This window comes from Panulirus ornatus, chromosome 8 (genome assembly GCF_036320965.1).
Source record: "Panulirus ornatus isolate Po-2019 chromosome 8, ASM3632096v1, whole genome shotgun sequence".
NCBI classification, from domain to species: Eukaryota; Metazoa; Arthropoda; class Malacostraca; order Decapoda; family Palinuridae; genus Panulirus; species Panulirus ornatus.
The window spans coordinates 5,900,884-5,928,484 of record NC_092231.1 but is presented as its reverse complement, the minus strand read 5'-3'; the positions used below and the strand labels follow the sequence as shown (position 1 = coordinate 5,928,484).

At 42.5% G+C, this 27,601-nt stretch overlaps 1 protein-coding gene across 1 annotated transcript; it reads right to left on the bottom strand.

The window, feature by feature from the left end:
• Positions 1-13,757: 13,757 nt before the first annotated feature.
• Positions 13,758-18,519, bottom strand: LOC139749779 (uncharacterized). The gene is made up of 4 exons (XM_071664016.1): positions 18,471-18,519; positions 16,997-17,133; positions 14,533-14,675; positions 13,758-14,058 (listed from the first exon to the last, which is right to left on the bottom strand). Exons 1-4 carry the CDS (start codon positions 18,502-18,504, stop codon positions 13,884-13,886), a joined length of 489 nt encoding a protein of 162 aa, XP_071520117.1. The 5' UTR covers positions 18,505-18,519; the 3' UTR covers positions 13,758-13,883.
• Positions 18,520-27,601: the final 9,082 nt, after the last annotated feature.

Below are 27,601 nucleotides of genomic sequence, written 5' to 3'. Positions count from 1 at the left end.
CACCTACATGTGTCCCCAACCCCTCAGGGTGTGGACCCGTGGCACGCATCTTACTGCTGCTTCCCACAGCTTCTGTATGGATTCCGACCACTCGAGGATTGGCTGTTTTGAAGCCTCCTTTAATCCTCGAACAGCTAGACTGTGGTATTCTTTCGGCCTTCCCTTTTAGTATAACCTTTGTATCGTTAAGAGTCAAGTTCATAAACACATGCGGAACTATGATTGAATTTCTTTTCTGAGAGCACAGCTCGTCAAAGAATCTGCCACTCCAATGGAGATTTGATTCCCCTGTTAATGGAAGTAGCTCGTCTTTGGGCTGCAGGTGGCTGATTGGTTGATTAGTTTTATGGCCTATCAACTGCCAAGGTCATTAAAAACGTCAACGTAAGTTACATCCACCAACTGAAAATATTTTAACACCTTCTTCAGGTGTTAAAGATAATTCTAAGACCACATATACTCTTATGTGGCCCATGTAGCAGCTTTTAGAAAGGTCCTAAGTAGAAGCAGAACTCATTCACAGAAATTGATCCTGTGGGTAACTATATATAAATAAATTCTATATTCGTGTACATATTATTATCATCATCATTATTATTATTATTATTATTATTATTATTATTATTATTATTTTATTATCGTTATCATCATTATCATTGTCAGTACAATGTTGTGAGCTGGTCGTCTGCTCTGCTGTCATAGTTTCAATCGATCGGCAAAGGAAGAAAAAGTGGCGGCCAACAATCATAATATGGTGTCTCCGAGGAAGGAAGAGCTGCTCTTATCTGCAGAAAAAAAAAAGTAGAAATACACACAGTCATCTGAAGAACCAACGATTTCCGAAAGATTCCAGAGAGTAAGTAGGTATTGTAATAACTGTTAGTAATCATACATGTATTTCTATAAACCGTGATGAAAATTATAGGGATTCCTGATGTTCTAAATGAAGGCAAGATAGTAAGCACGTATTCTGCAGTGTCACGCACAAATTAATGTAATTAACCCTTACCTTCTCTGCTAAACGTTTTCCTTCACAAGTAACTAACTTACCCTTAAGATGGCGTTAGTAGCAACTTTCGACGTCTCCTTAAAAATTCTACTAATCATGCGGAGTTGCACTTCTTAAATATGTTTACAATAGATCAATCAACCCGGAACACAGGTTCTATAGGATATATTCATTGTGTACGTTTATATATATGTTCTCCTTGTTTTAAAGGCTTTGTTACATCAGTGTTACTTTGTGATAAAGTTTACATACCAGTGAATATAAGGACAATTGTTAATGACCGTCAAATATCTTCCACCAGGTGTGTTCAGTCAAAAGTGTAAACATTCAGCCGTGGACGCCATGAAGGTCGCACGAGGAAGCAGATGGAAGAAGCCAGGAGCTACAGTTGCTCTCCACTCGGACACAGAAGTCATACTGAGGAGTATAGGACGACTTTGACGAGGTAAGGAAGTTTTCGTTGAAACTCTAGACATGTTCGACGTCAGCAGCGAATCCCTGAACAAGACCTCGGGGTCCAGGTTGCAGGTGAATGGAGTGCTTCAGCTTTATTTATCCTCATCTTCTTTATTCAAGTTTTGATTCTGTTGAAATTTGTAAACCGTACAAGCGATTCATGGCTATGCTTTTTTTTTATTCATTGCTATGCTTTTTTATTCATTGCTGTACTTTTTTTTAATTCGTTGCTATGCTTTTTTGAGATTATGCAGGAGCTATGATTTTTCATGTGTTAATTTTTTTCGTGATTCCATGTAGAAATATCTATTATATTTATAAATGTTTATTAAAGAGAAACTCCAGATAAGCTTCACATGTTCATTTTGATGTTAGATATGGAATGATATTTTTAGATCAGAACGTAATTAATCAAAAATTATGTAAACTCGTTTACACATATATAAACCTAAGTATTGATATGTAGAAATAGCATTATTATTAGTACCACCCAAGATCACTTTGTGTGATACGGCAGATGTATTGGTGGACGTTTTCAAATTTCCTTGGTCCTTGGTCCACCTTTGTCGATAGACTTTGCCCATTGTTCACGGGTTCCCTTAAGAGATTTTCATTCGCCAGTGACTAAGTGTTGGTGTTGGGTTGTGAAGATGTGGATATGGGGAGCCAAAAGATGTGGTTTGGACAGTAGTTTTGCCTATCATTCACACTTTGCTATGACGACGGAAAGCGACCTGCGTTTTACATGGCATTATTCATTCCATTACCCTTTGAGAGTTAGGCTTCGGTCTGGTTCGGTAGCAGTAATTCCAAGCAACCAAATTGCATGGATAGTGGACTGTCTTTGCAGTTTGCCTTCATCATGCCCGTAGCAATAGTAGAAACTCCTCCTGGCTCCTCTTTTGTGTAGCGTTCCTTAATGCACGGAGTAACACACTATACACTCTTAAGATGTGATTCAGCCTATGTGTTGGTGCACATTTACACTAGTTACCCGTGTGCTGGACTGACTCATTTAAGCTGCCAGCTGCATACATCCCCAAGGCTAAGTCGGTGTGAAGGTTCACTTGCTCCCTCTCCCTTGTGGCGCTGTTGGATCGGAAGTGATTGGGTAGCGGACGACCCGGACGTACCAGGAAACCGACGCGCCATGCTGGTGGAGGACGCGTCTCCTAGTGTCACCAGTGGGACCTTGCCCTCCTCCTCCTCCTGCTGGTGGTGACGGCGGCTTCCGTCTGGCTGAGGCTTACGGCCACGTCCTTAGCTTGTTTGGCTACCTCGTCCGCTGCGTTATTACCCAAAATTCCCACGTGATTAGGTATCCAGTGGTTGACAGCAGGTATGCCTAATTGTCTGTGTCACTGGGGTCGACACAGTGGAGTGCTTACGCTGAAGAAGTCGTCAAAGTTTACGAGCACTAGGGGTCTGATGTTGGTGTCCATTGGGACTGTTAAAGCTTCTGAAATGGTCTCTTACTCCGCCTGAAGCCTAATCCAACCATCATGTCGTCTGCAACGGCCAGACAGCCACAGTGTCCACTCGTCTGCTCATAGCCTCAGGGAACAACGAGGTTTCTCTTGCAACGGAAAAATCAGTTCAAATTAAACATTTTACGATTTCTTGACATGTATGTATTTTTACGTACTTTTCCTGTTGTCGTTGGTTTTAGATCTTCAGTGAGGTTCACTGTAATCACTTAAGCTAAAGATAGTTCGTGGATTTCAGTCGAATCATGTAGTTTTTTCTTTAGTATAAGTTCTCCAAATTTGTTATTTTTTTTTTTTATCTTCATTCGTTTCTGGGACGCAGGTAACAGTTGGATTTCGTCACTTCCTCGAACACTCATTAGATTGTAGATTCTTTCCGTTCAACGATATATAGTTAGTGTGTTAAAAGACAATTATATAACACCCCACATCCTTATTTTTACTCGTACATTTCTCACTAAAATATGTTAAGAGCGTCCGAATTTCCTTTATCATTTAGCAACTTGAGCCATATTACCCGAAATATTGATCATAAAAGCTAAACAATAATTCCGTCGTGTGTGTGTGGTAGAGTCTGAAGAGAATTTTTTTTTTTTTACTTTTTTTATGGGAAGGCGTCAGTGTGATGTCTGGCAACCATGCCTTGTGGACATTTTTTTTTCTTCATATTAGGAAAGTTGCTTTTATGATATAACGGAGTAGACGACCTGAGTCTTAATTCTCTTGTTTGTTTAACTGTGTAGATTTCATCACCAGGACGCCGCCTTATTTACGGTAAGTATTCTGTACATGTCCTCCTTATGTACTGGTGTACTTAACAGTCACGTAACCTCATTTAATACGTTCTGTTACCCTTTCTCCTTTTTCCCGTCACCTCCAGAGAATTTTTTTTTTTTTTAACTACGATTGTACGAGTCTCGGTTATATTGGCTTTACCTTTGACGTGACCCTTAAGCCTTTACCTCTGACCTGACCCATCAGAGTTAGGTCAGATGCTGGGATCGTACCGTCTATATCAAGGGGTTACTATTTTCCTTTTCATTGTTAGTAGACTTTTTCCGTAATCTTTAGTTTTTCTCTGCTTCATTCTTTCTTATGTTCACTTTCCCTTTTTTTAATGAGTAAAGGAAGCAGAAAATTCACTGACTGCTTTTATCTAAAATGCTGTTTGCAGACAACAGGCCGATAGCTAGCATTTGACAAGCTATCAGGGAGTGGAATGTTAGTGAACAAAAAGATAAACGTAAAAGATCAGTTTCCTAAGCGTAATTTTTGGGGAAAAAAATCTATTTAAGTTGTTTGAAATATTGTATATTGTGTTTAGAAAACTCTGTGACTTACCAAAGCCTCGTGAGAAAACTCGATCACCGACCAAAGCCTAGTAACAAAATTGTCAATGACAAAAGCCTGGCTCTCACGGCTGACATAAGTCTAGTCATAGCCTAGTTTTGGTTTATTCTTTTGGCAAATTTTTATGTATAAACACTACTTGAGCAAGGGCTGTGTACATGTAGTGAGAGCGTTTTATGGTCTGAATAGTATTATCTTTTAACCCCACGAAGGCGTTCAAGGTTTTTCGACTGGTTGTATATAACTTGACGTTGAAGGCCTTAACAGCCCGAGTTGTCTGGGATGCACCAGGGCAAAAAATAAAATTGTCAGCCATTTAGTTAATGACATGATCGTGTGTGTGTGTGTGTGTGTGTGTGTTAGGGGACTATGAGGAGAGATTAATTTTACGGTAGACAAAGACGTTTGTATTTAATTGTCAGATCCAGACAGGGAACTTGCTACAGTGCTATCGTCAAGGAAGATGGTAGTGGCCGTAGTGTCAGTTCACAGATGGTGGAGAACAAATATAGTCAGTCACATTGCATAATGGGTTCGGCTCGTGACGATGGTCTGAGGTCCGAGGGTCGACCAGTTTGGTCAAGTATTCCTCCGCCGAATCCATTCCGCAATGTAGTTTAGCCATTGGGAAATCATCAGTACATAATAATAGTTCGACGTCTTCAGTCATTATTATCAAAACATCACAAAGGAAACAAGATCAAGAAGTTTATAAGCGGTAAAGGCAACGTTGGGAAACTAGGCGTGAGTACAAAATTCAGTAAATTCCTCTCTTGTATCTCGATTTTGTATCGACTAATCTATATAAATCTGGGATCAGCTTTGGATCATGCTTGTAACTTCCTTCTAAATTACCATGTTACCAGTAATGTGTATAACTTGAAATTCAATCTAAGGTGAAGTATTGAGCATACTGAAAAAAAAACTTGTGATCGAAGTCTTCCAAGATCAGATTTTACGATGGAGTCCTGATTAGCATAGAATTTAAAGATAGGAAATAACTGCCCATTACGGCTATTCATTATCTACCACAAAGAGATACTCGGAAATGTTTTAACTAGGCTATATTATTCTGTAGTTAACTTCAGAACGAATGTAATTCTTTTGGTTAGTTCTGTTTGTATAATGTCAGAAATACTTTAAGATATGTCAAGACACTATTTACCACCTGGTGGGTAAAATGTAAAAGAATATATATAGTTTTTTAATTGGCAATTTAAGGATTCATTGGAATGCCCCCAAAACCAACCAGCCAGCCAACCATCCATCACTTCCTTATACGAATGCCTGAACAGTGTGGCTGGACAAACCTTGCCAAACCTGTTGTCACTTTTTTTTTTAAACTTCTTTCTTAAAAAGGTTTGTATTCAGCAGGTCTTTCAACACTTGTCATTTCCACTTCACCGTCTCTGCTAAGACTGATATCTTAAGGATCATAGATTTTGATTTGCAAGTTTTCAGTTTTATGTTGTGCAATTTATTATTCGAGAAATATATATGTTGTGAGTGTGTGTGTGTGTGTGTGTGTGTGTGTGTGTGTTAGAATTATTGTGAACACCTCAGTACGGTTGTTATAAAGGCATTATGACCGTTACAACAACCTTAATGACTTTAACAGTTGCTAGACCTAAAGCCTTTTCAAATAACCAATCATCGTTTTTTTTTTTTCAGTAAGTTTTGCGAACAAACTAACTCGTTTTCCACAATATGCATTTTTTTTTTTTTATATATAATGACTACAACTCGTCCCCTATGGCTATATAATATGCTCTTGGTCCACGCATCACTTGGTAAGTCTGATAATTTATTTATTTTTCTTTTGGCCGACCACTCGACCCACAGTAATGATTAACGCTCATTAACTGCCCCCAGTAACTTATTACTGTATTTGTTGTTCACATATTCTTTCACTAATATCAGTTTCCTGATCTAACATTTCCTTAAAGAGAAATATCATATAATATTATTACTAAAGTCTCTCCTGATTTATACTCACTGACTCGTTCATTTTCTATTTGCCTTTATTTGATTTTTTTTTTTTGGCATGCTTCTTTTCCTCTCAGTCATCCTGTTTTCTTTGAATTTGAACTCGGTTTTGTCTTCCCTTTCCATTATTTGTCTTAGGATTTTACAAGAGGTTTTGGTTTGTCTATATATTGCAGATATCCATATATTGCCTCTTCAAGTGGTGTAGAGGGATGTTGCAGTTATTGTGGAATATATTACATCGGTATATGTATATTGTCTCACACATTCCCGATGCTGAAGGTGTCCCTTCTACCCAGTAAACAAAAAAAAAAAAAAAATGATAGTTTGCTGTATTTTTGATTATATTCAAAATTGATCTTTGTCTGTGAGCATTCTGTTGTGAGTTCTCGAAATCTTGTCGAGAAATAGAACTTTATATTATTATCTGAGCTTGGATAGATTACGACACGCTCTCAGATAGCATTTAATTAAGTAGTTGATTACGTATATGTGCAAGACCCGAGGAACTTCAAAAGACCCAGCAAATTTGTTGCCATAGTACAGCTCTGGCCAGACTTCTGAAAGTTCCATATACGTAGATTATTGACAATCATTCCTTTCATTCTTTCATTTATTATTATTTTATTATTATTATTATTATTATCATTTTTTATTTTATTTTATTTTGCTTTGTCGCTGTCTCCCGCGTTTGCGAGGTAGCGCAAATTATTATTATTATTATTATTATTATTATTATTATTATTATTATTATTGTTTTGCGTGGAAGACGCCAGTCACGGAGGAAAAGTCCTTAGGTAAAATATGCAAGAAAAAAAAAGCCAAAGAAATAGAGAAGAAAGGAAAGTTTTCCTCACCTCTCTCTCTCGTTTCCCAGCTGACCCGGTAATGAGTTAAGAGAAAAAGGGAAGTTAAGAAAGAGTGTGAGGATGAGAAGTAAGAATTCAACCCTCCTCCCCTTCTCTCTCCTCACATTCCAACACACTCTCTCCTTTTGCATTCACTTTCCATTTCGTGATTCACGGCGAGATAAGGAAGGGAAAGTGCGTGAAGGCAGAATAGAGAGAGAAAAAAAAAATGAAGATACGTTTATGGTGGATGGAGGGAGATTTAGTGTAGCTTAATAACTTGGTTTTAATGAAAGAAAATAAAACCAACTGTGCTTGCTGACAGAGGGTGTATGATGGTTCTGGGCCATCATCACTTCAACACTCCCTAAGTCAGGAGGGTAATACTTCCCCTGGGCGTAACCTCCACCTACAAAGACTGTAGGTAGAGATGTGTTTATCTTGCCTCTTGAGTCCAGTTCATTAAGAGCATTCGATCCTTTCGGGGTGACTACCGACTTAAAGATTCACTATTATGGTCGTCAGTTAAACCCAAAGATTCACGATTATAATAGGCAGATTAAACCCAAAGATTCACTTATATAGTAGTCAGAATAAACCCAAAGATTCAATGATATAGTATTCAGATTAAAACAAGATTCACGATTATAATAGATTAAACCCAAAGATTCACCATTATAGTCAGATTAACTCCAAAGATTCACCATTAGTCAGAATAAACCCAAAGATTCACCATTATAGTAGTCAGAATAAACCCAAAGATTCACCATTAGTCAGAATAAACCCAAAGATTCACCATTATAGTAGTCAGAATAAACCCAAATGTTCACGATTACAGTAGTATTCCGAATAAACCTAGTAGCGGTCATACTGCATCGACCCTAGTGAAAAATATGATATTAGGCTCCATTAAAGCAACTAAAAGATCTCTTTTTATCCTCAAATGGAGGACTGGAATATTCTCACACACACAGACAAAAGATTTAACAGACGAACCGTTGGGAAGTGACGCCCGGCCGCTGGCCACACCGCCCAACGTTCAGTGGCCGAAACACTTGTCAGTTGGAGATTTGGATATGAGGGCTAGGCTTGTCAACTGCCAGGTCGTTAGGCCGTCAGTGTCGTTATAACCAACAGTCGATGATGAACACTCTCTGCAGGTGTTCTAGATAACTCTATGTTCATACACGTTCTCACTGCATATATGGTTCCAGTAATTTAAAACCGATTGTATGTTTTGGTTCTGGATTTGGATAGATTGTTGATACAGCATTTTTTTTTTTTTATCTTTTTTCTTTTTTTTTTATTTAGTGGAGGTTGGATATAAAGCCACGACAATTTCTCTTGTTTGTCGACTGGAGGGAAAGGGTCTTGGGAGCTGAGGGATTTGGAAGGCAAGTTTGTTGGTGTGGAGGAGAAATAGATAAGAGAAAGAAGAGAGGAGGATAATACGTGGTTTCCGTGGCTCAACTCAGCTGCTGTGTATTTGTAACATAGATAGATCTAAATAGGTTATATAACCTTTAATTACCTAACAAGTCCAGGCCTTGGATTTTATTTTTTCCCCCCCTTCAGAAATCTTAAGATTCATCGCGAACAATTTCTTTTTTACTTACACTGTTGTCTTCTGGACTGGAAACCGGAGCATTTGATTATTGTATGATGCACCCTTAGTCATTATATGATACTCCCACTGTTAATACTATTTTCCCTGCTTTATCGATCTTGTAAATCGATCAGATCTGCTCTGAGACGTGACTGTATTTAAGTATATGATTTAAAAGCACCAGAGAGAAGTTATAAGTCCCGTATGTAGTAGTTGCTGGGCCGAAAACCCAATCAATCAAGTTTTTTCATAATTATATTTACTTTGGTTAACTTACGGAAAGAAATTTGCTTTATTGACTACCTTTTTCATGACTATTAAACCTAATGATAAAACTGCGTTTTCTAACGTTTATATACTTTTTAAATATCGATTATCATCATTATCATTACTATTATATTATTAATAATATCAATTATCATTATTATTACTATTATTCCTCTAGATTCTTCTTTTGTTGATCTTTTTAACTGTTAAATTAACCAACGGGTCGGTGTGTAGGTCAGGCAGACCTCCTGCTGGCCGTTAGCCCGTAAATAATCGCGGTGACGCTTCCACCGTTGAGCCAGCCACTTCATCATCACATACACGACTGTGCTCAACTGCTGCTGCTAGATCTTGGTGATTTGCTCCTGCCACATTTGGTGTCACGTCGTCAGACTCTTTTCTCAGACTCTTCCCTGTGTTTTGTTGGTCAGTCTTTACCGACGCTTGATCCTCGGTGTGGTGGGTAATTCTGTTACATTGTTTTCCTTCAAGCGCCAGTCGTTTATTGGATGTTCTGACGCGTTCGTCTGCGATTGCACTCGACGCCTTCTCTGCAGATTTCTAGTAGTCTCTTATTTAGTCGTTTGGGTTCTACTTACCAGGGTCATTTGAGGCCGTCAACGTCAAGTTATGAACATCAATCGAGAGAGAAAAAAATTGAACACTTTTTTCCAAGTGATTTCGAAATTCTAAGGCCACGTACGCTCTCGCTACGTGTACAAACAACCCTGTTCATCTTTATATTCTGCATATAGATTATTCAAATCGCTATCCAGAATCACTTAATATATCTCTGGCTACATTGTCTCCCTTTTAAACCCTCATGTGGAGTTGCTTCCTTTTGTTTACCTTGTTTTCTGTCAAGGACAACCAACTTTCCATTGTGCCCCACATAATGCCTTTCTATTCTAGTGTCTTAACATACACACGTTACCACGCGTATTTGTGAACTGATTATTTCCTACGAAAGATATTTTTTTTTTTTTGTAAGGTACGACGCTTATTTAAGGACCAATGACCAATCTTCCATATTATTTTTCTTTAGCATTGCATCATATCTTTCTAAGATCAGTATTTTGATTCACCTTTGTTGAGAGACACACATCAGGAAATCTATTGTATAATGTTTTTTGTTCAGTGACATTTATCATGCAGTGGTGTGTCTACACTTACCAGAGACGCAGTGTGTGTGTGTGTTTTGCATTTCTGAACAGGTTACTCTTGCATTTAAGCAGCGAGAACGTGTAAGACACCTTGAGAATTTTGGACAGTTGAATAAGATATTTAAAAAAATAATTCGCTTGGTCGTTATCAAACTTGACGTTGACTATCTCTTAATAACCCTGACACTCGATAGGCCTAAGGGCCAGATAAATAACCAACCAACCAACCAGTCATGACTCCGAAATCATCCATAACGTATAACGAGTGTAACACCCTCAGTTCAACTTGTGGATCTGATGTTAGTTAGTCAGTCACTTTCCTTAGCATCATCCAAGGCTCGATCGCCTCAACACAAACTCCTCCCATTGTTACCCAGCTTCTTAAAAGCCTCGTTCCTCTTAGTCGTTATACTTATGGCTATACATCTCCAGCCAACTTTCTTGACCCATCTGGACTTACCAGAACACTGGTGTTAAGTCTCCTCTGCCATTTTTTGAGACGAAATTTGAAAGATGCGCCATTACTTAGATTACATTGAAATGGATATTTCCCAGTCAGTCGAGAATCTTTTTAAAATACAGAAGCTTTTCGCAAGAGAAGTTTGTATATTATTAGGTTGATAGGTCATCAGTAGCTAGGGTATATCTAACATAACGTAAAATTAATGAATGCATATTTTTTTTTCTGTAGGTCATGGCTGTCAACTGCAAATCGTTGAATGAGGCTAGATTTTTTTTATTTCTTCATTCGCTTGTTGGGTAATTATATTTATCAACTGCCGAGGTCATTAAGGCCGTTAAAGGTAGCTTGTAACCAGTCAAGCTCAACCTATTTCTAAGACCACATACGCTCTCACTGTATTTATGGACCTGGATATTTATTTCACATGTTTTTTGATTAGTTAATCAAGCGACGTCTATACGATGTAGTTAGTTAGTTTATTGGGTTTAACTGCCAACGACCCATGATGAAGGTCATTAGGCCTGCAAGCCCCATTTTTCGCTTTTATATATGCTCGTTTAAAATACCTGCGTGTCTTATTTCAAAATGAAGTTATACATTAGATCTAAATCATATGTAACTGGTTGAATCAGGAATTTCATTCGAAGTGGCATACAATTGACCTAACAAGAACAAATTGGGTCGAAAAGAATACATTAATTTTCTACTGTGGAGCAGAAAGTTTCTTTCAGAAATGACTCTTAACAATTATGATGTTTTCGGGACAATTTTCAATTAGTGAATTTGTTCAAGGATGACACGTCATCGAATAACTTGTGTTTTGAATAGTCGTTGTCGAAGAGAGGCTAGAATATCTGTAACAAAATGCAGGTGGTTGTATTGTCAGTATATTTCTGCAGTGTGTGATAAGTGGGACGAGGTCGAAGCAGGCGTGGGAGGCACAGAATTTTGCGAGTGGAAGATTATAATGTTTGCCTAAGTGGATGATGGCAAGAATACTCCACTTGCCGCATCAAAAGTGTCCAGAAATATATTTGGCAAAAACTCGTGGAAGGAGGAAAAGGAATTTGATTTAAAAATCTCGAATTAAGATTATTAAAAAATCAGGTATGTTCCTTGAAGTGAAAGTTGATGTGTATGAGTTGAAAGAGGCAATTTAGAGCCTGGAATCGAACGCCCTATATATATATATATATATATATATATATATATATATATATATATATATATATAGGTTGTGTTATATTTTGTATGAACGTAAAGCAGGCATAGAAAACGGACATTGAGGTTAGACGGTCAAGGACATGGAGTTTGAAAAAAAATAAAAAACGAGACAAGCATATATATATCTTGAGACGCTAAACAGTGAAATTATAAAACAGATTCTTCAGGCAAATTTCCATGGAAAAAAACCAGATCACTTAGCAGGAGATAATTTTTTTTTTTTTTGTTTGTTTTTCATCACGTTCGACGCAGTTGACACATCCACGAAAGAGTCCAGTACACACACTGTAGTACCAGTACTGGCTACCCTGAGTACGCACACACCCCGACCTATGCCAATAATGGCACACCCCAAGAACAGGTTGCCATTGACGAGAGCCCGTGCCAAGCTTAGTCCCAGCGAAGCTTTATACACACACACACACACACACACACACACACACACTAAAAAGGCTTAGCAGAGCTAGTAGGGACCATGGATGCAGTGAGAGAGTATATGGTCTTTGAATTATCTTGAATACCCAGAGAAAGTGTTCAGGTTTTTATTCGATTTATGATTATAATTTGACGTTAACGGCAAAAAAAAGAAAAAAAAAGTGTGTGCGTGTAATGGTTATATGAACGAATAGTTTCAACTCATTAAAGGGCCTTCCTGTGCTTTACCGTAACTACAGACGGGTCATAGATTAGTTTTGATTACAAGAAGGTACTTATTTGTAAGTACCTGGGACCTTAGGCGTGTTTCAGGATAACTGTCTCGCTCCCGTGACATGAAAATGAAATGAGTCGGTTTTGATCTGTGGTTGATTCACGGTGAGGGGGGGGGGGGGAGTGGATCCTGCTAGTGTTGCTGTATGCTGATGATGTCCTTATTTTTTTTTTTTTTTACATATTGAATCACAAGAGAAGATGCCAGAAGTGGAAGATGAAGACATACACAAATAATCATACGGGCCCCATGTTTTGAGGTGTTATGTGGTCGCACCGTGTTGTCATCAGCTCGTGTGGGGAGAAACTGGAAGATACGAAGGTCAGAGTGTGATGCGGAGCCGGTCCGAAAGGGGAGGTGGGGTGGGTTAGGGAAACTATAAGGGAAGAGGTGAAGTACGACCTTTTTGTGTTGACGGAGTAATGATACACCCGTAGGTGGGTCATCACCACGACAATGGCCCGTGCTGTGGCGGACACTCTCAAGGAATCTCATTAACACTTAACAAAGAAGGGAAGTGCTAAAGTCGTATCCATAATGGAATACTTGACCTCACTCTTTTAAGATGTCGGAGTACGACACATACTTTCAAGGTATGACTACGGTAAAAAAAAAAAAAATGAAATAGAACATCAGAGATGAAAAAAACTTGTACTGTATGGTAAGAATTCATAAAAGTATGAAAATTCATGTTTAGAGTAATGCTTAGTTGAAGACGTCAGCAGAAAAGCGAACGGAGAGTTTGAATTTATGGAATGGAAGTCTTTTATGGGAACGAGCCTTTTTCCAGTCGCCACTAATTTGTGTTGCTTATTGGAAAAAAGGGGGATTTGTGGGTGGTGATACCCACTCATTATAAAGTACAGCAGTGGTGTGGGAAGGTGCCCACTCCACACGTATGTCTGTAAGTTCTGTACATGTCACCCATCCTATATAAACAGTAAAAAGGTGTTTAAGATAAAGAGTTTTGGACAATATGATATCGATATCAATTACATTAACCGGGAGGCTTTCAGTGCCTTAGTGCTGGAAGTAAGGTAATCTTTGGAAGTATTTTGACCTGTTTACATACGTACTGTATACACCTGTTTGCTTCGCTTCCGTCTGGTGAAAAATGAGCCATGACTCCCTTCATCAGTATATCAATATAATTCAGATGTAACCACAGTAGAATAATGAAAACTTAATATGAATAAATTAGTCTTTATTTTAAAAATGATTCGATTACCAGAGGTCTATCTATCATCGTTGACTGCGGACTTGGTGAACCGTGCATAGAAAACGAGAGGGTAAGGGAGGGGGGTCGTGTGTCGTGTCAGACCCAGTAGACGGTTGGCCTCCGTGGGTCTATGTACTGCACGTGCGGCAGCATGCGGAGGGTGTTGCCCATGGGCGTGTTCTGCTCGGGCGGCGGGATGTTGCTGGTTAACTTCGAGTGGCCGATGTACCTCTCCTCCTTCCGCTGGCGTTCTTGTCGCTTATACAGCAGCCTGGGTAAAGAAGGAATGGCACGTGAAGGGGAGGGATGTTATAATCCATAGGAAAACAGGTCATTGTTCTTTTTTATACTATGTATTTTTTTTTTCTAAGAGATATTTGTGATTTTATGATTATGGATATTTCATCTTTATAGTTTCTTTGTTTATCTAAGAAATATTTTTGATTACATAATATTGTATATTTGTTTATAGTTTTTTTTTTATCTAAGACATATTAAAGATTTTATAATATTGGGTGTTTCATCTTTATAGTTTTGTGTATCGGTTTATCTTGATTTTTTTCTTAACGTTTGGTTAAACCTTTTTCTCTCTCATTCTGCATCGCTACCAATTCTCTCTCTCTCTCTCTCTCTCTCTCTCTCTCTCTCTCTCTCTCTCTCTCTCTCTCTCTCTCTCTCTCTCTCTCACTCACTCACTCACTCTCTCTCTCTCACACATTTGCACTGGAGGTTTTCCCAAACGTACCTGGAAAGTTCGTCATCGTGTTCGCCAGACTCGAGCATGAGGGCGTTGTAGTCGTTGGGTCGGTGAAGCAGCTCGTCCACCCGGAGCACCGTGTCCCACAGCGACCAACCATCTCCCTGGCGAACGTCCTCTGTTTTCATCTCCTGCTGGCGGCAGCGGCGGCGAAGTAGTAATGGGAGAAAAAAAAAAAAGAAAGAGAAATAAAGAGGTTGTAATGTGAGATGAAATATCAGACCGAGAGAACGACATTTGAATTACACATGAGCTTGACAGAAGAATAGATACAAGGAAACAATATAGTTAGAAGATGGGTTTCTCGCGCCCTTTGTGACTCCTGTAAATCCCTTTTGCGCTACCGCTCACGGGATGAGCATGGGGTGTACAATCACTTTACCTGGGACATCGGCACAGATCAAATCAATGTACTTGAGTCGTGATCACCACCCATGCCACGCCAGTAGGGGATGGCCGAACGTCACACCACTACATTATAATTTTGCGACTGATTTTAAAACTGCGGTGTGATGTAGGTAGGAAGTGAAGTGAAATTAGACAGTAACTGGTCTTGAATTATCAAAGGTAACAACAATGATTTCAAAGAGAACTAGAATGTAGCAAGTGGGTTACACCACGATGAAAGTCATGTAAAAAAAAAAAAAAAGGTAAGATCTGGTCAAAATACTTCTAGTCTCCCGGAACAGACGAAATGTCTTGGGGAGGTGAAGAAAACGAGATGTGCATGGACTTCCTCTTGTAGTTACTACACCATCCGTCCAATGATTGGATGGAGGATCCGTTTGAAGGACAGGACCAGAAGCAGTGCGACTCCTTTAAATGAGTAAGGCGTGAAAGTGCGGTGATCCACTGTGTATGAATTGAGTATATTAAGCAAAGAGAAATCTGTATAGACTGTGTCTGGGAGTTGTTGCAGCACTATGCGAATGATGGATTCGTGTGTTGAAGGAGAAATATAGTTCCAGTGACCCAGATAAACGTAGTTAACTTAATTTGGATGTGAAGCAATGTATTGATTATTATTATTATTATTATTATTATTATTATTATTATTATTTTATCATTATTATTATTATTACTATTATTATTATTATTATTATTATCATTATTATTTTTATTATTATTATTATTATTATTATTATTATTATTATTACTATTATTATTATTATTATTATTATTATTATTATTGGGAAGAAGGGTATGCGCTTGAACATACGAGTGAAAATAGCAAACTACGCTATTATAGAGCATTCAGTTCAGCATCGCGGGAGACATGCGAAGTCTCCTCTTATTGGGCGGGAGACGAGCAAGTCAGCTGTGAGGTCTCCGGTCAAGGAGCAGTGTGACCATCTCACAAAACTTACAAAGCGAACTCTGTCGCATTTTATTTTTGATCTTTATTGATTAAGATTCTTGCTCTAGTACTCATAGTCGTTTTAATGACTATTTATATTTTATGTGTTAATGTTAATTTAGCTTGCAGTTCAGTTATATATATATATATGGTTTCATATTCTCGGGAACATTTTTTTTTAGCTTCTTTTGAGAACGAATATATGGATATGACAGATATGAACTGGCAACAGTGCACGTGGGGGCCGTCCAGCTGGCCTGAGGCGGCTTCCTAATGCTCGTGGTAATATTATACGGTGACCTGTTATCACACACACACACACACACACACACACTACCATTCCTCGGTGATGGCCACGCACGCATCTCGACTGGTGCTGGTATATTTGCATATGCCGTGCAAGACATGGTATGAGAGTGGTTGGCAGAATGCAATCGCATTTCCACTATAATTTACTGCTTTTGGGATCTAAATATGTGCTGTCATTTATTACTGATATTTTTGTTGTTCGTTTAAGATAGACAGTTGATGGGAAATGGGTATAAATCAGTGGGTAATGTGATAGGGAAAGTCCTATCAAGGAAAGAAATTAAGTCAGGAGTGTGTGTGTGTATGTGTGTGTGTGTGTAGCTTACAGATTTTACGGTGATTGGCGTGAAATATGTAGGTAGCTCTAGATTTTTCAAGGTAAATTTGAGAGCGTAAAGTGTGAATTATTAAACAAAAAAAAATCAAGAGAGGATTAAAAACAAAAGTTGTTTGAATTCTTAAATGAAAAAATTCGAGACTTAAAAACAAGGTAAGTTTGAATCTTCAAAGAAAAAAATGTCGAGAGAAATGAAAAGAAAAAGTAAGTTTGAATTTTTAAATTAAAAATTTCGGGAGAATTTAAAAAAACAAAAGTTAAGTTTGAATTTTTAGACTATTGTATGAGGAAGTTGTAACCCGTCTAGCTAACGGGATGATGAGCGGGGAGACATACATACAATCTCACGTGATCAACATTTTCGTACCTGATGTCCTCCCCCCAAAAAAAATTCACGTAGTCACCCCTTCTCTCTGTACAGACGACCTCTGGAGTTGTTGTGTACTGACCTGGGGAGTCCCGGCGGTGTTGGTGGAGGTGGGTGGTGAGTGACGACGGTCAAGGGTTGGGTGTGGGAGTACGGGTGGCCAGGCACACGCCACCAGCAGCAGCAGCAGCAACGCCACCTCCCGTACCTCCGCCATGTCTGCGGAGTGATACATCTCATGTCACGTCCAACTTGTTTACTTTTCATGTAGAATTAAAATCTTTTGGCGTTCTCGGTGTTTCACCACCGCTGTCATCCACAGAATATTGGTTAAATAATTATAGAAAAATAATAAGAGTGTCGGGTTAGTTATTTATTAATGCTAATAGGCTGTGATGTCGATCAAATCCTTAACTATTTAGCCTAAATGTCTTCGTATTCGAATACTAGAAGAGGGCAGTGACGCGCTGATATCCTGTTTTGAGCTGGCAACAAGCTGACAAAAAGAACGAACGCTCCCCAGCCTAACGTAAAAACCTAACCTGGTTCATAACGTCGAGTTGTGCAACGGAGAGGAGGCGAATGCCGCAGCTTCTCTCCTCCGCACCCACGATCAAGTCTGTCACTCCTCTCCGTGCCTCTGGGTTTGATACCCCGAGAGATAGAGCTAAGAGAAGGAGAGACTGAGGTTGAAAGTGAGAGCGAGAGAGGAGGGGGGGGGGGGCCTGGAGTGGGCTTGTGACGTATCTCAATGCAGATCTTAGCAGGGTGTGGGCTCAAACCCGATGTGGAGCAACGTATATGGCATTAGCGTTCCCTAACACAGTGCCCTTGACCGGTGATCCCCGCCTTCTTTTATGACTCTAAAACCCTAGTGACAAGAGAACACACACACACACACACACACACACACACACACACACACACATATATATATATACATATATATATATAATTCAGATTTTGCTTTCTGATGTGAGGTCATACCACCACCGCTCAAGTCTCTTCTAGCACGAGGCAATTTCTAAGACGGGTTTGAGAGGCAAGTGTTCCACTTCTGGTGTTCAGTAAGTGGTGGCTGGGTGGGTGAGAGGTGGTGCCTAACCTAGTTTAGGAAGAGCAGCTGACCCTACGCGTCCAGCTCCTGTCACCACCGCTGTTACTACTACGACTACTATTACTAGTACTACTATCGCAACCGTCTGTGTTACTACTAACTACTACTACTACTACTACTACTACTGTTACTACAACTACCATTGCTACTACTACTAGCACCACTGTTATTATTACTATTACTACTACTACTTGCACCACTATTATTATTACTATTACTACTACTACTAGCACCACTATTATTATTACTATTACTACTACTACTAGCACCACTATTATTATTACTATTACTTCTACTACTTGCACCACTATTATTATTAATATTACTACTACTACTACTAGTACCACTATTATTATTACTATTACTACTACTACTACTACTAGTAGTACCACTATTATTATTACTATTACTACTACTACTACTGCTTACTTTTACTTACTACCACTACTGGTACTACCAGTTATCATTTCCATTTTAGTAATATTTGCAATGGAATTCTTCTCCTACAACGAACAGCTGGCTCAGGAGCCTGAGTGAAATCCTCGCTACCACCTCAGAAACCATATCTTCACCACACCATGCGTACGCTAAGCTCCAGGAGGAGGAGGAGAAGGTGTTCTTATTATTGCCAGGCAAATGATAAGTCTACTGAGATCACTTGCAAGTGTCGAGGGTCGAGGGAGAAGGTAACAGTGTCGACAGGAGCGGAAGAAAAAACAAAAATAAAAGACACCACACTGTTCCAGTCCCCGGGTCATGCACGTCACATGTACCCTGACGGGTAGGAGAGAGAGAGAGAGAGAGAGAGAGAGAGAGAGAGAGAGAGAGAGAGAGAGAGAGAGAGAGAGAGAGAGAGAGAATGGGGGTGAGAGGGGAGGGGGTGACCTGGGGCTTTTGAGAGAGAGAGAGAGAGAGAGAGAGAGAGAGAGAGAGAGAGAGAGAGAGGTGGGTGGGTGGGGGTGGATGTTCGAGAGGTCAGTGATGCAAGCTGAACCTGTCCAGCAATAAGCGGTGGGTGGAAAGGAGCGAGCGAGGGAGGGTGTGGGCGGGTGGGGGGGCTGGGGAGCATAGGAAGCTTGAGGGGGGGTTAGGGTGGTGGTTGGGTGGGTTAAAGAGGAGGGAGAGGAGAGAGGGGAGAAGGGGTTGAAAATACCTTAAATCCTCCGTCGCTTCCGCCACAACTACACACTAAAGGAAACCCCCAGACATATTCGGGGGGCTCTGGGTAATATTATACCGGGTGCTGTTCCTCCCCAGCGTCAAGGATCCCGAAGAGGATGTCTTGTGGTTGTACACTGTGAAGGAGGAGGGCGGGAGGAAGGGAGGGATGGGAGGGTGGGAGGGTATCCTATGTTGCATGCAGAAATGTCGGCAGGATAATTATTGCCAAGCGTGGGTTAAGATTTCTGAGATGATCGAACGGTTTCGTCATCAGTGTGATCCATGCATTACGATCGGTAACTAATGTAATCAGCTGTTGCTGTGTGTGATCTGTTATGTTGCACGGAACCTGTTTTGTTTATTGTAACCGGTTATGTGACCCGTACTTAATGAAAGATGTTATCTCTGTGATTGCCTTTATGTAATGTGACTCGTTCTGTCATGTAAACTACTGTATCGGTCTTAAACTGTATCTTTCGTGATCTGTATTTGATGTTACTTGCTGTATTCGGTATACTTTATGTATTCAGTATTGCCTTTTGTATTTCATATCACTTGTATGTATTATTACCCGCTGTGTAAACTATTATCTGCCGTACCCAATATTACGTACTGTATTCAGTATTAACTGCTGTATTCTTTATTAACTACTGTATTTACTAATATCTGTTGTATTCGGCTTTTGCCTTCTCTCAAATATCACTTGTACCTAAGTTACCTGTTGTTTTCTGTATTGCTTGCTCTATTCATTGTTACCTACTGTATCCAGGGTTACCTACTGTATACATTATTACCTACTGCATATAATACTACATGCTCTATCAAACATGAAGTGCTGTAGCTAAATCTAGAGTACATACAAGAAAGAATAACCCATCATTTAACTCTTACCTTCTTCTGGCTGTAAGTTCAATTTGTAAAAATTTTCATCTGCTTTAACTTAACATTATACACTAATTTCAATCGCCTACACCTAACCGGTTCGTAAACTACCGGATTATCCCTCGATTTCACACATTTACATAGTAGTATGTAACACGGCACCCAACCTCCTATATACACTCAACATTCAAGTCACCAGTGTATTTCCAACGACCACTTTCGATTCTTGATTACCTTATATGTTTTTTTTTTCTCACAGTTCCGATCACTCTAGTATCAACGCGGAGGGAGAAATCACACACTCCTCTTCGCGGGTGATGTGTGTTTTTTCCCCTCTTAGGAGAGAACTAAGTCCCACTCCACCAGTCGGAGAAGCTTAAAAGACACTGCCGTGCTGCTCCGATCCGCGCGCGCCAGTACCCACTAGGCTAGTCTCACTCGCCCAGTAAGCCCTCCCGCCGCCAATCCAGTGACGGGGAGACAGAGAAAGTTGACCCTGGACACTTGCATACACGTTCCAGTACTTTACCACCGTTCCTTTAATTCTGCAGATGTTGGACCGTTAGAAGTAGGTGGTCGTGCTTGCATCTGCGCGATGCAAACATTACCCCGCGCGGGTCGAGCGGTGTGAAAGGAGACGATGAGTGTTGGTGTATGTGTTATAAACTCGTGGCTCCAGTGACATTTTCATATATTCCGATGAGAGGTTCAGCCTCGGTCGACCAACTTGGAAGGAAATTTAAGAGGATACGTTTATTATCTAAATATCTATCTATATCTATATGTGTGTGTGTGTGTGTGTGTGTGTGTGTGAAAATACTGTCTTGGAATTCTTTAAAAAAAAAGTCTATTACTTAATGAATTTCAGGTGTCTTCTCTGTTCCATGTAAAGTTTGTTATATGATGTATATCGGCCAAACGAATAGATATTCAAAGATTAGGAATCAGCAGTAGAAATATTCTGTAAGGACAGCCTCGCTCGTAATCAAACTACAGTAATTCAAACATACAGAAGATTATTCGCATCTGGAGGAGTATGATTATTTTTTTTTATACCTTTGTGTGTCACGTATAGAAAGGTTTACCGCTGAATCCCATCGTATCATAGTGAACAGCAACATTAACATGAGTGAAGGAATGTATGAATTGGGTAATATCTTGATGCAATCCTCGCTGAAATGTGGCAGAATTAAGAAAGCAATGGCTGACCTGACTTCCTTTGTCAAGGTAGAGGGAAGGGTCGCTTTACCGCTCTGGTCAACCTTTCCATGTTTCTCAGATCAACTGTTCCTTGTTTCCTCAGCTGTGGTCAAGTCTGTATATATATACACACACACACACACACACACACACACACACACACATATATATATATATATATATATATATACATATATATATATATATATATATATATATATTTTTTTTTTTTTTTTTTTTTTTTTTTTATACTTTGTCGCTGTCTCCCGCGTTTGCGAGGTAGCGCAAGGAAACAGACGAAAGAAATGGCCCAACCCCCCCCCCCCCATACACATGTACATACACACGTCCACACACGCAAATATACATACCTACACAGCTTTCCATGGTTTACCCCAGACGCTTCACATGCCTTGATTCAATCCACTGACAGCACGTCAACCCCTGTATACCACATCGCTCCAATTCACTCTATTCCTTGCCCTCCTTTCACCCTCCTGCATGTTCAGGCCCCGATCACACAAAATCTTTTTCACTCCATCTTTCCACCTCCAATTTGGTCTCCCTCTTCTCCTCGTTCCCTCCACCTCCGACACATATATCCTCTTGGTCAATCTTTCCTCACTCATTCTCTCCATGTGCCCAAACCATTTCAAAACACCCTCTTCTGCTCTCTCAACCACGCTCTTTTTATTTCCACACATCTCTCTTACCCTTACGTTACTTACTCGATCAAACCACCTCACACCACACATTTTCCTCAAACATCTCATTTCCAGCACATCCATCCTCCTGCGCACATCTCTATCCATAGCCCACGCCTCGCAACCATACAACATTGTTGGTACCACTATTCCTTCAAACATACCCATTTTTGCTTTCCGAGATAATGTTCTCGACTTCCACACATTTTTCAAGGCTCCCAAAATTTTCGCCCCCTCCCCCACCCTATGATCCACTTCCGCTTCCATGGTTCCATCCGCTGACAGATCCACTCCCAGATATCTAAAACACTTCACTTCCTCCAGTTTTTCTCCATTCAAACTCACCTCCCAATTGACTTGACCCTCACCCCTACTGTACCTAATAACCTTGCTCTTATTCACATTTACTCTTAACTTTCTTCTTCCACACACTTTACCAAACTCAGTCACCAGCTTCTGCAGTTTCTCACATGAATCAGCCACCAGCGCTGTATCATCAGCGAACAACAACTGACTCACTTCCCAAGCTCTCTCATCCCCAACAGACTTCATACTTGCCCCTCTTTCCAGGACTCTTGCATTTACCTCCCTAACAACCCCATCCATAAACAAATTAAACAACCATGGAGACATCACACACCCCTGCCGCAAACCTACATTCACTGAGAACCAATCACTTTCCTCTCTTCCTACACGTACACATGCCTTACATCCTCGATAAAAACTTTTCACTGCTTCTAACAACTTGCCTCCCACACCATATATTCTTAATACCTTCCACAGGGCATCTCTATCAACTCTATCATATGCCTTCTCCAGATCCATAAATGCTACATACAAATCCATTTGCTTTTCTAAGTATTTCTCACATACATTCTTCAAAGCAAACACCTGATCCACACATCCTCTACCACTTCTGAAACCGCACTGCTCTTCCCCAATCTGATGCTCCCTTATTTACGTAGACTCTCTGTATCCGTGAAAATGGCTCAGGTGAAGTTGAAAACTTGGAGCTTCTGGGTATTTTTTTCTTTTTTACACCATTGCCTCACGTTTGTAAATGATTTATTACAAGAAATGTGTGTGTGTATGTATGTGTGTGTGTGTGTGTGTGTGTGTGTGTGTGTGTGTGTGTGTGTGTGTGTGTGTGTGTGTGTGTGTGTGTGTGCTGAGAACGTGATTCTCCAAAAGAAAAAAAGAAGATAGTGTAGAATTGATCTGACCCGACTTACATAAAGGTTTAGATAGCGTTCTCCTGACAGTTTTACACGGACGACCCAAGAACCTCGGTGACGTACGTCCCCCACCTCCCTCCCCTCATGGAAAACTGGTTTGAAATCACGCACTTGAATCACACAAGACGACACATTTATACTTTTACCGATTCTCATGATGAACGTCGTATTGGGTTGGCTGTTTGTATGACGGTAGTAGGACTGACTTGGGGGGGGGAAGTGAAAGTTGCTAACCACTCCAGGCGACGTTGCAGGTATTACTGAGGGACAGCGGTGGAAAGTAACACTCGAGGTGTGAGGGGTGGGGCTGGGTGACACTCGAGGTGTGAGGGGTGAGGCTGGGTGACACTCGAGGTGTGAGGGGTGGGGCTGGGTGACACTAGAGCTGTGAGAGTGAAGCTGGGTGACACTCGAGGTGTGAGGGGTGAGGCTGGGTGACACTCGAGGTGTGAGGGGTGGGGCTGGGTGACACTCGAGGTGTGAGGGGTGAGGCTGGGTGACACTCGAGGTGTGAGGGGTGGGGCTTGGTGACACTCGAGGTGTAAGGGGTGGGGCTGGGTGACACTAGAGCTGTGAGAGTGGGGCTGGGTGACACTCGAGGTGTGAGGGATGAGGCTGGGTGACACTCGAGGTGTGAGGGGTGGGGCTGGGTGACACTAGAGGGGTGAGGGGTGGGGCTGGGTGACACTCGAGGTGTGAGGCTGGGTGACACTCGAGGTGTGAGAGTGAGGCTGGGTGACACTCGAGCGGTGAGAGTGAGGCTCGGTGGCACGAGAGCTGTGTCAGTGCAGCTGGGTGACACGAGCGGTAACAGTGCACTTAGGTGACATTAGGACAATGACGTTACGTCTGAGTGACGCTTCAGCCGTGACAGTGAAGCTGAGTAACAGTATAATTGTAACAGTAGAGCTGGGTGCCGCTGCATCTGGGTAACACCAAGGCCGCGTAAGGGTGAAGCTGAGTGACACTACAACTGTGACACAAAAACTGGGGTGGGAGGGAGTTGGGATGGACACCAAGGTAAGGGAACACTGCACGTACGTGACTTCAGAATGCGGCACGTACGTGACTTCAGGACGCGGCACGTACGTGACTTCAGGATGTGGCACGTACGTGACTTCAGGATGCGGCACATACGTGACTTCAGGATGCGGCACGTACGTGACTTCAGGATGTGGCACGTACGTGACTTCAGGATGCGGCACGTACGTGACTTCAGGATGTGGCACGTACGTGACTTCAGGACGCGGCACGTACGTGACTTCAGGATGTGGCACGTACGTGACTTCAGGATGCGGCACGTACGTGACTTCAGGATGTGGCACGTACGTGACTTCAGGATGTGGCACGTACGTGACTTCAGGATGCGGCACGTACGTGACTTCAGGATGTGGCACGTACGTGACTTCAGGACGCGGCACGTACGTGACTTCAGGATGTGGCACGTACGTGACTTCAGGATGCGGCACGTACGTGACTTCAGGATGTGGCACGTACGTGACTTCAGGATGTGGCACGTACGTGACTTCAGGACGCGGCACGTACGTGACTTCAGGATGTGGCACGTACGTGACTTCAGGATGCGGCACGTACGTGACTTCAGGATGCGGCACGTACGTGACTTCAGGATGCGGCACGTACGTGACTTCAGGATGCGGCACGTACTCATCATCGCAGTCACCCGGTGGTTCCCTGATGATGGTACCCCGTGGGGGTCGTACAGACACACATGATCCACACGAGGGTAAGCACAAGGCCCTCCCGCTCCAGCGCCTACCACACACACACACACACACACACACACACACACACACACACACACACACACATTTTTCGAATTCCTTCTCACCTGCTGGTGTGTGGACGACTTCTCCCTCCTTCCTCCTCCTTCTCTACCATCTCCTCTTCCTCCTCCTCCACCATCTCCTCCTCCTCCTCTTCTTCTTCTTCCTTCTCCACCAACTCCTCCACCTCCTCCTCCTCCCCCTCCATAATTTCCTCCTCGTCTTCTTCCTCTTCCTCCACCATCTCCTCCTCCTCCTCTTCTTCCTCTATTATCTTCTCCTCCTCCTCTTTCTCCACCATCTCCTCTTCCTCCTCCACGTTCCCCATCTCCTCCACCTCCTCCTCCTCCACCTTCACCATCTCCTCCTCCTCCTCCTCCTCCTCCCAGCCCCTGGCCCTGTGGCTCATAAATGACCTCTGTTGAACTTGCCGACATTCTCTCTCTCTCTCTCTCTCTCTCTCTCTCTCTCTCTCTCTCTCTCTCTCTCTCTCTCTCTCTCTCTCTCTCGTCACAGGTCTGCCAAGGACCTGGACCGCCTCCACCCCCCGCCTCATAGGCGCTTCTCTCAGGTCGTCTTCTCGGGTGCGTGTGTTACATGACCGACTGTGTGCATGTGGCTGGTGTGTCGCCCAGCTGTGGTGGTGGTGTCACCTGGCTTGAAAATCACAGACTTCGTTTGGTGTCACACAGCTGTACTGTCACAGCTCTAGCGTCACTCAGCCGTACTGTCACAGCTCTATCGTCGCCCAACCGTACTGTCACAGCTCTAGCGTCGCCCAGCTGCACCGTCACTGCTCTAACGTGACCCAGCTGCACTGTCACAGCTCTAGTGTCAACCAGCTGCACCGTCACTGCTCTAACGCTGCCCAGCTGCACCGTCACTGCTCTAACGTGACGCAGCTGCACTGTCACACTCTAGTGTCAACCAGCTGCACCGCCACTACTCTAACATCACCCAGCTGCACCGCCACCGGTCTAGCGACGCCCAGCTGCACTGTCACTGCTCTAGTGTCACCCAGCTGCACTGTCACAGCTCTAACGCTGCCCAGCTGCACCGTCACCGGTCTAGCGTCGCCCAGCTGCACTGTCACTGCTCTAGTGTCACCCAGCTGCACTGTCACAGCTCTAACGCTGCCCAGCTGCACCGTCACCGGTCTAGCGTCGCCCAGCTGCACCGCCACCGGTCTAGCGTCGCCCAGCTGCACTGACCTTCAGGCCGATTCAAGACAACCGCTGCCGGGGTCGGACACGCCCCAGGGGCGACCGCTGGAAGGGCCGTCGTGCGTCTCCGTAAAGACGACAACCTTCCACACACACACACACACACACACACACACACCTTCACATCTTCGACCCTCCCGTCAGCCGGAGCTCCGTGCCACCACCGAGCCGTCCGCCGCCCGGTGCTGCAAGATGTCCTTCCTCGAGCCACACAGGACGTGCCGACGGGTCGTCCACTTGTCCTTCCTTGGGTGACGGGCGTGGCGTTGGCCGCCGCCCGCTACTCCCGTCGTGTCCTTTCTTCCTCTCATCATCCATCCACCCCTCCCTCACCTCTCCCTCACTCCTCAACCCAGAAACCACCCTCTCCAGGTGGTGGATGTTGGCGCTACACATCCTCGTCCTCCTCCTCCTCCTCCTGACGTAGGGACACAGCGTGCACGAGGGGCACCTCCTCCCCGTCCCTTTCAGTGCTTGTGACGTGACCCCACACACACAGCTGCTGCTGTTGTTGTTGACCTTGACCTTATTAGCCCTCGGGCGAGGGGCCAGTCGCTGACACTCCCTCCTCCTCCTCCTCCTCCTCCTCCTCTCCCCAGGTGGTCAACCCGATCTAGTTAATACCACCCTCACCCCCACTGCCCAGCCCGGCTGGAGTCGAAGTCCCTGGCTGCGCAGGAGTTCATTTCTAAAAGCTTCTAATGAATCATGTCATGAAAACTCTCTTTTGAAAAATAAAAACGTAGAAAATAACTTGAATCTAAAGCTTACGGGCGCAGAGATATGGCCAAAACACTTTGCCAAAGCCTGGGAAGGTGTTTTGCAGTTAACATTATCGATCATTAAGACTTGAACCACAGAATTATGAGGTGCAGTCTTTATCCTTCAAAGAAATCACTTCACCGTAGAAAAGGCCCTTTGAGAAGGCCCTTTGATCATGTTAGCAAGTCGCATACAAGGCCGGCGGCTTGAAGCCGAGACAGAAAAGTGACAACACATCTCATGAAAACGTGAGGGAGTTCAGGGGTTCTTCGTCATGTTGCATCAGGTGTGTGTCTGTCTGTGTGTGTGACTCAATGGGGAAATACTTTCCCCCAGAGAAGTTTTGATCGTCGTCTGCTGCTGGCGTCCGCCAAGGTTGGTATCCTTCGCCAACTTGTGCATCATGTGTTTGTGTGTACACAGTAAGATTTAGCTGTACTGAGTACCCAGCGTGGTGCTGGGCGTGAACTCATGACTCGTGTGTGAGTTACGTGTGCGCCCACGTTTGGTGGGCGAGGCAGGGGAGAATAAGACACACAACTACCTTGGGGTAAAAGGAGTAACACCTGAAAGCCACTAGAGTGCTGGTTCAGAGAGAGAGAGAGAGAGAGAGAGAGAG

What these genes read in the sequence shown, in the direction of transcription:
- LOC139749779 (XM_071664016.1), bottom strand. Translation starts at nt 18,504, where the DNA reads ATGGAAATGATAACTGGTAGTACCAGTAGTGGTA. An exon ending in TGGTAGTACCAGTAGTGGTA is followed by an intron (nt 17,134 to 18,470) that starts GTAAGTAAAAGT and finishes ATCACTCCGCAG; the next exon opens with ACATGGCGGAGGTACGGGAG. An exon ending in CACGATGACGAACTTTCCAG is followed by an intron (nt 14,059 to 14,532) that starts GTACGTTTGGGA and finishes TTCTTTACCCAG; the next exon opens with GCTGCTGTATAAGCGACAAG.